Below are 12,419 nucleotides of genomic sequence, written 5' to 3' on the forward strand. Positions count from 1 at the left end.
TTGATTAAATCGATCTTTTATTTATTTTTAAAATTTCAAATTTTCACAGGACAATCCTTTGTGGAACAGCGTTTCCCATCCTTTTTTGGCTCGCTACTACCACTTGGTAGTACATCATGCTAAATTGTACCTCTTGTTAAAAATGATAGTACTTCGTGAAATTTGTTATTCCGAGTGTGTTACTTTTATTATTATTATCGTCTTTATTTGTATAGAGATACAATATATCTGTTACGAAGGAGTTGCAGTTAATGTTCACTTTGTGAAGTGTAAGATCTTAGTTTTAAAACTTTTTTTTAAATAATTAAAAATTGCGCACATATTTTTCTCTTCAAAATTATTAATTAATTTACAAAGTTCTTCTTTAGGATTATTATATTTGAGCCCCTTCTTTTAAGCATTCAACTACCTGTAAGTACCAATTAAATTTAATGTGGCTTGAATAGAGCTTACTCATTACAATCCAGTCTCTTTAAGCAGATTTCATACATAGTTATCATTTAAGTTCTGTCTCATGATAATTCTATTAAATTTTCTTTATCTTTTATTGATAATGATGTAGCTTTTTCTAAATTTTCTTTATAGAAGGTGGATTGAAATCCAATTATCAGCTGTGTTTTCGGGTTTTGGGAAAATACTCCATGAAAGACAATTTTAATCCTGTTAAATGTGCTGTTATATTTTCTCGTATATCTTGAGGCAGACCAACCTTATTACTTGTACATATTAACAACTTTACTGTATTATATTATTAATTAAAATAATTTTTATGAATTATAGGAACGTTTCTATGATACTTTTATGCTTAATTTTTTTATTTCCGCCATTATTGATTATTTTTCGCGTACCACCAACCAGCAACTCGCGTACCACAAGTTGGGAAACGCTGTTCTAGAGTAGCGCTTCAGTTCAACGAATGATTTTGCTAGATAAATAATTTGAAGTTTCGAGAGAAAGTCGAGTTTTTGAAAAAAAAATCGCTGTACTCGATGTACTTAAAGATAAAATAGGAAATGGAATTTTTGTTTTCTTTGACGTCACTTCCTCCATCAGTGACGTGTATAAAGTAATACTACAGCTAATTTGTTATTATTATTTTTTGTTTTGTTTTGATACAGGAAGTATCTCGAGAGTTTAGGCTATATAATTGCGCTATAAAAAAGAGAGTATTAGATAAGATTATTGTTGTGAATTATTATTATCATTTAATGAAGTATTGTCATTAAAACAGACGCTGATAACAATAATTTTATTTTTAAAATTAATTGGTTAGAAGCTGTAACAAATGGAGATTATATTTTGTTAACCCCCCCCCCCCAAAGTTTTGATTAATATATCTCAAAAATAGCGAGGAAAATAAACAAAACTTTGGGAGTTCGATTATTATTTGGGTCATTTGATTCTATATAGAATGTAGTGTCTATGTGATTGTTAGCAATGCCTGCTTGATAATGCTTGATTATGGAGCACAACGAAAAAATAAAATAATAAAACTTCAGCTGTAATGGATGTAAAGTTGGTGGTACTGGTTTGATTTAGTTTATGAACGCTAGTTGTGGGAAGTACGAGTATTATTTAAGCCATTAGAGGTATTCTAATGATTGCAAAACCAGTATTACCACAACATTTATATATTATTCTATAATATGTAATATAGATTATTTGTGTGGCTTAACTGTAGACTTCTTTTTTTTCTGAATAGATACACTTTCATTTAAATCATCATTTCAGTGTATTGTAAATGTTTTTCTAAATTCTGAATTTGAGTTAATATAGAACAGATCATTGATGAGTTACAATTCTGACAAAAATATTGTGGAAAACTTTTCGACAGATCAAAATTTGAGTGGTTTTTTCCCTTAAGGAACGTGCAAGTCCTCCTTCAGGGCTAGAAATGGTCTTGCAATGGAAACAAAAATAACTAAATGAAACTTTAATTTATTTTTTAAACATTTTTCTGAAAGAAAAGTTATGTTCTTCAGCGAAACTAGGACTAAAGAGTAGAAGATTTGAAGAACGAATTATTGTTTCACAAAGTAAAAAAATCTTCAGTTCAGTAATTTTAATCTTTAATAATAGCTGCCCCAATCTTATCTCTTATCTAACATAAATGTAAGTGACACAAGCGACTGGTTTTGTAAATTCTTTCTTGGTAATTTTTTTTTTGTTTTTTGTCACAATGTTCAGAAAATGGCCGAAATCCGTCTAACTGTTCAGCCATTTTTTGTTTTAACCCTGGCTTTGCGACTGCCTTCATAAGTTTTTCTAGTAACTTCATTACCTATCTCTATGGTAATACATTCATTTATGAAAAATTTACTGTTTGTGGGTACTACCATTGCAGTGTAATTATTACAATAATTGCTAGAATACTAAATTTTAAGTAAATGTTTTCAGTTTTGTAGGAAGGCAAGAGATCAACATATTTACAAAACATATTCACTGAAATTCAGCTCTAATAGAATATTTATTAATTAGAAAAAATTAGAATATTGTAATTACACTAATAGAAAAGTAGTTAGAGTAATTACCACCAGGGAAGGGATTAGCTATGCTGTTAGCGTACTGGACTCCCACGCGGAGGTCCCGGGTTCGAATCCAGCTGCTGACCCTTAGATTTTCTCTTCCTAGGAGCTTCTTACACCTCACTGTCCGGTGATGGAGAGTGTTGTCTGTAAAGAGTGAACACTGTCCGGAGGCCGGCAGTGCACTGAAAAAAGCTCCGGGTGCCAATAACCTTAGATGTTGACGCGCCTTAAGGGGTTATAGGCAGTCAGAAATTTGAAAAAATCGATTTATATATATATATATATATATTAAAGTATAGTATCTCAGGAATGTTGCCTTAAAATTTCAAGTCGATCCGAGCAAAATTGTAAGAGTGAAAGTGTTTACAAGCCCCGACCGTTCGAATTACCATCGCTGTGCACAGAGCTCAGCATTGCTACGCGGGAGGCAAGAATCCTACGCAGACAGCAGAAATCAGAAAACTTGCGACATTTTGGAAGACATGGAGGACTTATTTTATGGGCCTGGAATCGATGACACTGTGTAAGTTGAAAAAAAAGATTATCCAGGTTTTATGCGCAAACCTTTAACCGCCTGAAAACTTTAAACGCGTTTTTCTCAAAACTACGTTTTCAAAGTCGGTGGACACGATATCTCAAAATCTACTGCACCGATCTTTTTGAAATTTTACGTATTTCTTTTACACATATTAAAATCGTACTTGGACGAAGGATTTTTTTTTTTTTCAATGAATAGAACTTGTTTTACAAACATAAAATGGTCAATTTTTTTAAGTGAAAATCGTGACTCAAACTTTAAAGTTGTCCCAAAAATTAAAAATTCAATTTTTTTTCTAAATCCTTCGGTCAAGTACGAGATAAAGTCATCTACTAACGAAATCTTTTCGAAATTTTGATTTCAGATGACCCAGTCTCAAGATATTATGTCCACGAGAGGGTTGCATTTTTTTGACGTGTTGCATTAAAATATTCGCCATTAGTACAATTATTATTAATTTGTAACGAAAAAATTACAATAAGTTCTTTAAACATAGACTGATATGACGCAAAAGTTCCCGAATAAAAAAGTAAACACGTTTTTCCCCCCCCCAAAAAATTGAAAAAAACGACTTTTTTGCGCCTCTGACTGCCTATAACCCCTTAAATCATTAAAAAAAAAAAAAAAAAGTAATTACCACCAGATTATTTTATAACAAAATCAAAAACTATAATTAAAAATTTGGCCAATATTTAAATAAAAAAAGAAGATAAATCAAAATTATTCTCTGCCAAATAAATAAATGGTATTGTCTTAACAACAGTTCAATTTTTGGAAAGTTGACAAAGAGGGTTCTCATTTTCTCATTTTTCATATAACATAATTACTTCCTACTTAAATGCGTAAATATATATATTTAGGAAGCATTATAAACGTTAAGTTCTATAATTAGAGATCTAAGTGTCATTGCACTGGCCCTCCCTCCTCTGACGCTTTTAATCGAATTGTAAAAACGAAAAAAAAAATAGAGGAAATATTGCGATCGAGACAAATTTAATTGAGTTTAAATACTCGAGAATACGCGGACGCGGATGTAAGGTTATAATGCGCCATCTGTGCGTATGTTTGTACAGAATCTCTCTTTTAAAAATAAATAAAAATGGCTAACATATTCTTGGTATTCAGTTGTAATAATCTTGTCGGTGGTTTTTGAGTTGGTAAGCCTTTTTTAAAGGGGGTGGGGCCGAAATTAAATTTAGAACATTTTGATAAAATTCTATTATTTGCTTTATTCATTCGAGTAAATGGAAATCATTGCAATGTAAAGGAACAGATCCCTGTTATTCTGCAACTTATTTAAACTTTAATTTTATATTTTCAACACTTGATTTTGAAGATTAATTTGTAATAGAATAGATCAGCGTTTCCCAAAGTGTGGGTCAGCTGGGTCGTGGCAAAAATTGTAAAAACACAAAAAAATCTATAACATTTTGCTCTAAATTTAATATTTTTCGAAACTTTTTCGAAAGTAATGTAGGTGGCAACCCTTTACCACCGTTTCCTACCGGACCGTTTAAATTCGGATGCTCTGATTGGCTGATTTCGATTCGTCATTGAGTGCCTTCTCCGGTACATGCGCCATAAACTCACGTATATCAAAACAACAAATTAACATCATTAAGTCCTAATTTGAAATTACTATGTGATGAAAAACAACATCATCCTTCGCACTAAGGTCAAAATATGTAAAACAAAATTTACTTTAAGTTCTAAATGAAGATAATGGATTGTCTTTAATTACTTATGTTTTGGTTATATAATTATTTTGCAATTTTTGTGTAGGAAATAAACCAACAAATAACTTGAATTTTGATTTTTATTAAAAAATAAGATTTGTTTTGTAAATAATAGTTATTTATTTAACAAGTGTGGAAAGTAGTACTTTTCCTCACGCGAGGCAGGGTTTGCACAAGTGCAAATTGCCGCGTGTGAGGAAAATACTTTACACTAGAGTTAAATAATATATTTTTTCTGCAACCATTTATTAACTAATAAAATTAAAAATTTCATTTTTACAGTCTACAAAAAGTAATTTATTTATTATAAACATTTATTGTTATATTACAATTATTTACATTACTTACGTATTTACTTTACTTATTACATTTTCTGCGGTTTCTTTTATTGATGGAGGAGTGTTTTCTAAACAGGAATCACTAGAATCCATTTTAAATTTCTATAAGGTAACACTATAACCTTTTTAACTGTTATAATTAAAAATATCTAATTATTTATTAAAGTATTATTTTTATTTCTATATTCCTTTCAATTTTTATTTAATTTTTTAATATTCGTTTTTTAATTATTTAAATAAAATAAATTTAAATAAGCTTATTAGAGTTTTACAGAAAATATTTATGTTAATAACAAAACTTCTTATATCAAGGAAGCACAATAAAGTTTTTCCACTCACTTGTGCGGAAAGTGACACTAATGGGAATTTCCCCACACTAGTGTGGGAAGTTGGGCATTACACAGCTGATTTTAATTGAGTAATGAGAACTTCCCTACATGGTTGCAGAAATTTTTTTTTTTTTTAAGGTGAGTCGCGAAAAAATTTAAAATCTCGTACCGGGCCGCGGTCAAAAAAGTTTGGGAAACGCTGGAAATAGATCAATCTTAGATTAAGTGTGGACGTTTAGTAGTTAATTTTTAGTTTGCAACTTAATTTCGATTCATTTAAATTGAAAAAATGTTTAGATGGATAAACGACAGTGGGATTATTCATGAAATGTGGTAAATATGTGTGATCATACTCTTTAAATATAGTTACACCATTAAATATCTGTCTAAAATAATTTTGTTAACACCTGCACTGCAAACATAATCGAGTTTTATAAAATAAAAATTCAGTCGATTTTTTTTTTCTTTTTGTTGGCACACTCTCCTGCCATCTTGATTTTTGTTAAAAAAAACCTTTAAATACAGTTTAGTCCTTTTACTTTATTAGCCTAAATGATTTATCGTATTCTTAATTTAATACATTTCCGCCTCTCCGCTAGATAATATTTTATAATCACTCTAAATATAACGCTTAGAAATGAAAATGTTAGTAATGTTTCCATGTTTATATAAATTAAATACAAAAATAAAATGCATTAATCTTTTATTTTATATAAAAATGTTCATATTAATAACAGAATACAGTTATAATAACCTTTCGAAATGTTTACATAATTATGATAAAGTTATATTTATGTTATATGTACTTTTTAAGTAACATTTTAAAAAAATCTTATTTACACATTCTTGTACAAAATGTTTATTATCAGTCAGTAACATTTATTTACGCCGAGTAAGATAAATATTTACAATTTTTTTTGTTTTATATATAAGACTGGTTGATTTCTATTCATTGTTACGATTTTATCTAAACCTGGTTTTGTTCCAAATTTTTGTGGTTAGTTTATATATTCTTTGTTTGAATTTCTTTGTTTGATTATTATCGATTTATGATTTATTAATTTTTCTTTTATTTCTTAGATTTTTTGGGGGGGTTTTGTGTTTTACACTGGAAATATATAGTTTTTGTCTACCTGACCGTGGTTATCAACACTGCAAAACAGAAAACAAAATTGGTGATATCTCTTTTATGTATCTCCTTGGGGTTACTTTAATAAAGTTTTAGTTAAGCCTGTTTATATTGAAGTAAACCAAATAACATTTATTATAGCGAAGGGTAATTTTTTAACTTTTAGTAACAAAATTGGTATTATGAATGAATTCTTTACCGGATTGTGGAGAAAAGTTAAGCTCTTTAACTGGTATAAATCGCAAAGTTGCAGTGATATGGAAGGTTAAATTTTCGATGTTTTCAAATTCGTTCAAATTTTAAACCATTTTATCTCTCTTCCTATTGTTCAGATTTTAATGAGTTTTTCACCAAATTGTAGAGAAAAGTTTCCTCTATAACCACTATTAATTGCAATATTTTAGTGATAATAGTCAATGAGATATAGAAGGTTAAAATTTGGAGATTTCAAATTTAAGTAGTATTGGTAAGAGATATTCTTGTGTGTAGTATAACCAGGACATAAGTAAAGAAAGCAAACATCAAGCCATATTATTGTTGAGATATCTTAAGTGAAATACTTTAAACTGGTGGACAATTAAAGTAGTTTAAATCCGTATCGTCCTTATTTCGACAAATACTTGCTGACTTTCTAAAACTGAAGAAGTAGAAGTAGGAGTTGTTAACGTTTTAGGAAAGTACACTGAGCGAGGAAGTGAGATATGCCTTCATTGTTTACATTCCTCATTAGAGAAGTTGGTCATCAACTACCACTTTCTTCCTCGTAGTTCTGTAATGTCTTTTACTAAGGTCTCTTCATCACCATTGATTCTCTCTTCGAATCCTTTTTTCTAAAAAAAACTTCTTTTTTTTTGTATTTCAAGATTTTTCTTCTTTTTTTTTATGTACCACGTTTAATTGCATACCCAAGTCCCCGTATTTCGGTGAAGTTCAGTGCCAAAGAAGAGACGTTATTTTATTTTTCCTCATATAAAAGAGCAAATGAAATTTTTGCTTTTAATTTCAAAGCAAAATCCTATTAACTAAAAGTTGCGAGTCCACATCACCAGCACATATTTACCTCACCCTTGGTATTTATTCTATGTTACTTTTAAGCGGTTTCCATTGGATTGAAGGAAAAAACATTGTTCAGCAGAAAAGCGTATCAGAAAAGTTAGACGTGTGACTATAAAAACAACCCGGATTATTGATTATAGATTGTCACGTTTTGATTCATATCTTAAATAATCACAATTTTTAGACTTTTTTTTTTATCTTTTTTCATCAAGTTAAACAAATTTCATTTTTTTATTAATTATCGTTTACGGTTTTTTAAAATAAATGCTTCTATCGTTTGTTTAAATTAAATTTTAACCCTGGGCATTATCACTTACCCTACTTATTCATTATTGGATCTAACTGTTGCAGCAAAACGACTCCATGCTCCAAAAATTTATCGCACATAAGGAAAAGTCTAAGTTACCAAGGGATACGAGGGTCGTTTGAAAAGTCCGTGCAAAGTCAAAGAGATAGCACTACTGGCGCGTATCGAGGTTATGTTTAGTTAGTAGAATCTCTTGGAAGAATCCACACCAAGTTTCAGCCAGATCGGTCTATTTCTTTGTGTTTGGCATTCGTTTGAATCGAGGAAGTCGAGTGATTTTCAAAAAATGGACGAAAAAGAATTTCGTGTGTTGATTAAACACTACTTTATGAAAGGCAAAACGCCTCAGGAGACTAAAGACTAAATAAACATTATGGTGACTCTGCACCTTCGATTAGAACAGTTTATAAGTGGTTTCAAAATTTTCGGAGTGGCCATATGGGCACAAGTGACGCTGAACGTTCTGGACGCCCTGTTGAGGTTACTACTCCAGAAATCATTGATAAAATCCATGATATGGTGATGGATGACAGAAAAGTGAAGGTGCGTGAGATTGCTAGTGCTGTGGGCATCTCAAATGAACGGGTACATAATATTTTGCATCAACATTTGGACATGACAAAGCTATCCGCAAGATGGGTGCCGCGATTGCTCATTATTATTATTATTATTATTATTATTATTAAATCGTGTGAAGTGTTGCAAGGACGGTTTGCAGCTGTTCCAGAAGAATCCGCAGGACTTTAAGCGTCGTTTCGTCACTGTGGATGAAACATGGATACATCACTACACTTCTGAGACCAAAGAACAATCTAAACAATGGGTTACCAAGGGGGAATCTGCGCCAAAAGAGGCGAAGACCGTTCCTTCGGCCGGAAAGATTATGGCGACTGTCTTTTGGGATTCTCAAGGAATAATCCTCATCGACTATCTGGAAAAGGGTAAAACTATTACAGGTGCATATTATTCATCGTTATTGGACCGTTTGAAAACCGAGCTGCAAGAAAAACGCCCACGATTGGCCCACAAAAAAGTCCTTTTCCATCACGAGAACGCACCAGCTCACACCTCAGCAGTTGTGGTCGCAAAATTAATGGAAATAGGGTTCCAACTCGTTTCACATCCTCCCTATTCTCCAGACTTGGCTCCCTCGGACTACTATTTGTTCCCCAATATGAAGAAATGGCTGGCGGGAAAAAGATTTTATTCAAACGAGGAGGTGATTGCAGAAACGAATGGCTATTTTTCAGACTTGGCCAAATCCTATTATTCGGAAGGGATCAACAAACTAGAGCAGCGTTGGACGAAGTGTATAAGCCTAAAAGGAGACTATGTTGAAAAATAAAAAAGGTTTACCCCAAAAAATTAAGTAGTTTTTATTTTTGCACGGACTTTTCAAACGACCCTTGTATGTAACCCATGGAATAAATATGGCGCCCCAGTTAACGTGTTAAGTTTTCAATTTCAAGTTGCATACCTAAAATGAAATTTCAGAATAGGCTACAATTTTTGGTTCAACAAATATTAGTAGGGAAAAGGCATCAGATTGAATTACATCTTAAAAGATTCTTTTTGATCCTAAATTTAACTAATTTAAAAATATGAAGGAAACAAATTTAAAAAAACTAGAATTACAATTAAAGTTTTGTTTGATGAGGCATGCCTTAGATTGACAGCGTGCTTTACCATATTATTCTGAAGGTGGTATTAAATATCGGCACTAAAAAGAAATATGCCTTCATCTGACAGAGTGCCAAATTATATTTTATCTAAAAATATATAATTTAAATATAATACCCAAAGTCATCCAACTTGTTTTTCTCTATCAGGTCCTTTGTTATTCCCTTTTTTCTGATTTGGTTTTTGAATTTCTATTCATATTGTCAAATATGAATAGAAAAAGAAATAATCTAACCTTAAATGTGAATAATTTTGAGTTATAATTCGACTATTTTTTTTACTTGGCCTGATTCTTGTTGGATATTTGATCGCTGAAAAACATTCTAGACATCATTACGTCTTTTTCTCGACGTTGAGGAGACACAAATCACTAGTGTCTTTTTTGGTCACCACTTTTATTTGGGACGATTTCTCCTTTGGAATTAGTTTTCTGAAGATTCTATCCTGCAATCGTCTTAGGCGTTTTTCTTTTAACTTAACTTGTTCATTTCAATATTCATGTTGTGCACTCAAAAAATGGTAAATTTTTTATAATAATTAATGGAAAATTTATTTCTCGCTTTAATTGAATTTAGAATATGCCATTAGCAGCAGAATTTGGTTCTACGTTTACTGATGATCTATTAGTGGATTCGTATCTCGTGTTTAAGGGCACAAGGCCAGTTTTGAAGGGAACAAAAACGATTGTGAAGCACCAGTTTGACGTATTCCAGAGAGTAAAGAATGGGGCTGCAAAAAGAAAAGAAAAAATGTGTAAGAGATTGCATAAAAGATAGTGCTGAACCGTGCAAGGAACATTTTGTTGCAAGCGCTTACCAGTAGCAGATGCAATTTTGCTTTTTACCCAGGTACTCAAGTTTCCACGAACTGACGAAACTAACCAATAGCTATTAAAATGTAGAATGAAAATACAATATTAATCACCCATGGACAGAATTTGCACAATTGGTAGTGCGGTCTCAAATTCAGTTTCAGATGCGTTACTCTAATGTTCTCACATTTTTGAGAGCCTCTCAACTCCAATAATGAACGGTATTGTCTCAGCAGTCACAAAACACTGTCCTTAGGCCCTGGAAGTGAGTGCACTAAAAAGGAATTAGTCCTTTAAATGGCTTTAGAGGTTGATGAGCTTTAAAACAAAATATAATGTAATCACAGCTTTCCACATCTCAAAACGGTGCACAGAAAAAACCTTTCCACCCAATTTAATCATTTAAAGTAACACAGGGTATGGGAAATGTAGGTTTTTAGATTAGTTTTCAAGATAGAGCACGTAACCCGGATTATAGGAGAGAATTATAAAAATTTTTAAATCGATAAATAACGTTATAACTGCATAAAATTTTAGCATTTGGTTGACCATTTGGAATCAGATTTTATTACTTATATTTTAGTTGTACAATTCTCAAAAAGATGATAAGAAAACAAATTTACTAACAAAAATGAAATAATGATTTTAGGGAATATTGAGGTGCGGGTCATACATTCAAAAACTAATTTTTTTTTACAAAATTAGTAACATTGTTAGTACCAAATTAGTTTTTGAATGTATGACCACACCTCCAATACTCCCCCAAAATCATCAATCAACAAAGGTCGAAAACCAAAACCATCAATAATGAAATAAGTAAACATAATGTTTGCACATGGTTGATTTAATAGAAAAAGAAGTTGATAAAAAATCTAAACGGAAATCTCTCGGTAAGTTAATTTTGTTGTTCCTGTTGTTCTTCAAAGAAACCTGTCCTTTAGGGCGCGAAAATAAATTTTTTGGAATAGCCAGCTGATGTTTTATTTGAAATGTTTATCTTATTTCCACCAATAGGGTTATAAAATTTTACGTTACAATTGATTAAAAAAAAAGCCTTCAATAATATTTTGAAAATTCAGTACTCAAATGACAGGAGCTTTAAAAAAACAACTCGTAATTATACTGCACACCACTGCAATTCTTCTCAATTTAAGAATACCTTGAATTAAAATAATGTTAGTTATTTATTACCTCATTATATATAATTACTTTAATTCTCAATCATTAATACGTCATTGTATAATAATTCTATTTTGGGAATTATGAGGCGAAAAAATCGCATCTTTAAAATTTCCAATTCTCTTTTCTTAATATCTCCTTGAATAAAAGCTTTAATATTAAAGATAAAGTGTACATATATTTATTTTATAAAAATTGATTTTTTTAAATTAAAACATATATGGGTCATGTAATGAAGTTTTTACAAAGAAGAAACGAATTAACGTTGCCAACTATACGTTAAACTAATATATCTTGACAGCCTATTTCTAAACTGGTTCCATTTGACCACTTTGGTTCTATATACGTCCGTCAGCCCTTCTTAAATATTGTGGACGAATAAAACTAAAATCTATTTAACATGAGTACATTTCGAGAACAAAATATGCGTTTAAATTAATTGGTAGGGTTTTTATTCGACCTTTTATTTACTTCTACTATGGAGTTAGTATTTTGAAATTGTGTTTTTTCATACATGTTTTGAGTTCCTTAAGTCTTATAATTGAGCTTTAAGCTGCCGAGAGCTGAAGACGAGGAATTTACTGGGTCATCATATTCTCAGACACCCAGATGGCCTTTACGGGGTCCATTAAGTTCTTTGAAGATCATTCAAGGCTGTTGTGTGTTTCGAAAACATTGAGAATTGGTAGCTAGGCTTTGGGTGGGTACCCAGGCATTCAGGGCTCAGGTAGGCAATGGAGGCGGATGGTCGCTTGGCCCGGGAAAGAGTCCTGCGCAGTCCTGTCTGA

The 12,419-nt window shown here is 31.4% G+C and overlaps 2 protein-coding genes across 17 annotated transcripts in view; one reads left to right on the forward strand and one right to left on the reverse strand.

Moving 5' to 3' along the window:
* The window catches only part of Amph (amphiphysin), a 69,388-nt gene that overhangs the window by 24,483 nt on the left and 32,486 nt on the right, over positions 1-12,419 (forward strand). The window lies entirely within an intron of this gene.
* The window catches only part of LOC141454507 (uncharacterized), a 42,263-nt gene that overhangs the window by 15,602 nt on the left and 14,242 nt on the right, over positions 1-12,419 (reverse strand). For 4 of the 14 annotated variants that reach the window (XR_012458754.1, XR_012458753.1, XR_012458755.1 and 1 more), the window contains one exon: positions 12,067-12,415. The exons of 3 other annotated variants lie outside the window; for them this stretch is intronic. Coding sequence is in view for 4 of the 11 variants with exons in the window: in XM_074128813.1 (XP_073984914.1) it covers positions 12,260-12,415 (156 nt within the window). In the remaining 7 variants the exon portion in view is untranslated. Of the gene's footprint in view, positions 1-6,161; positions 6,622-9,763; positions 10,371-10,457; positions 10,727-11,223; positions 11,612-12,066; positions 12,416-12,419 lie in introns of those variants that run through there. 7 more of the 14 variants (XR_012458752.1, XR_012458750.1, XR_012458751.1 and 4 more) reach the window with 6 other exon arrangements.

Source organism: Rhodnius prolixus, unplaced genomic scaffold (assembly GCF_049639745.1).
Source record: "Rhodnius prolixus isolate KJV_2025 unplaced genomic scaffold, Rpr scaffold_9, whole genome shotgun sequence".
In the NCBI taxonomy this organism is placed as follows: Eukaryota; Metazoa; Arthropoda; class Insecta; order Hemiptera; family Reduviidae; genus Rhodnius; species Rhodnius prolixus.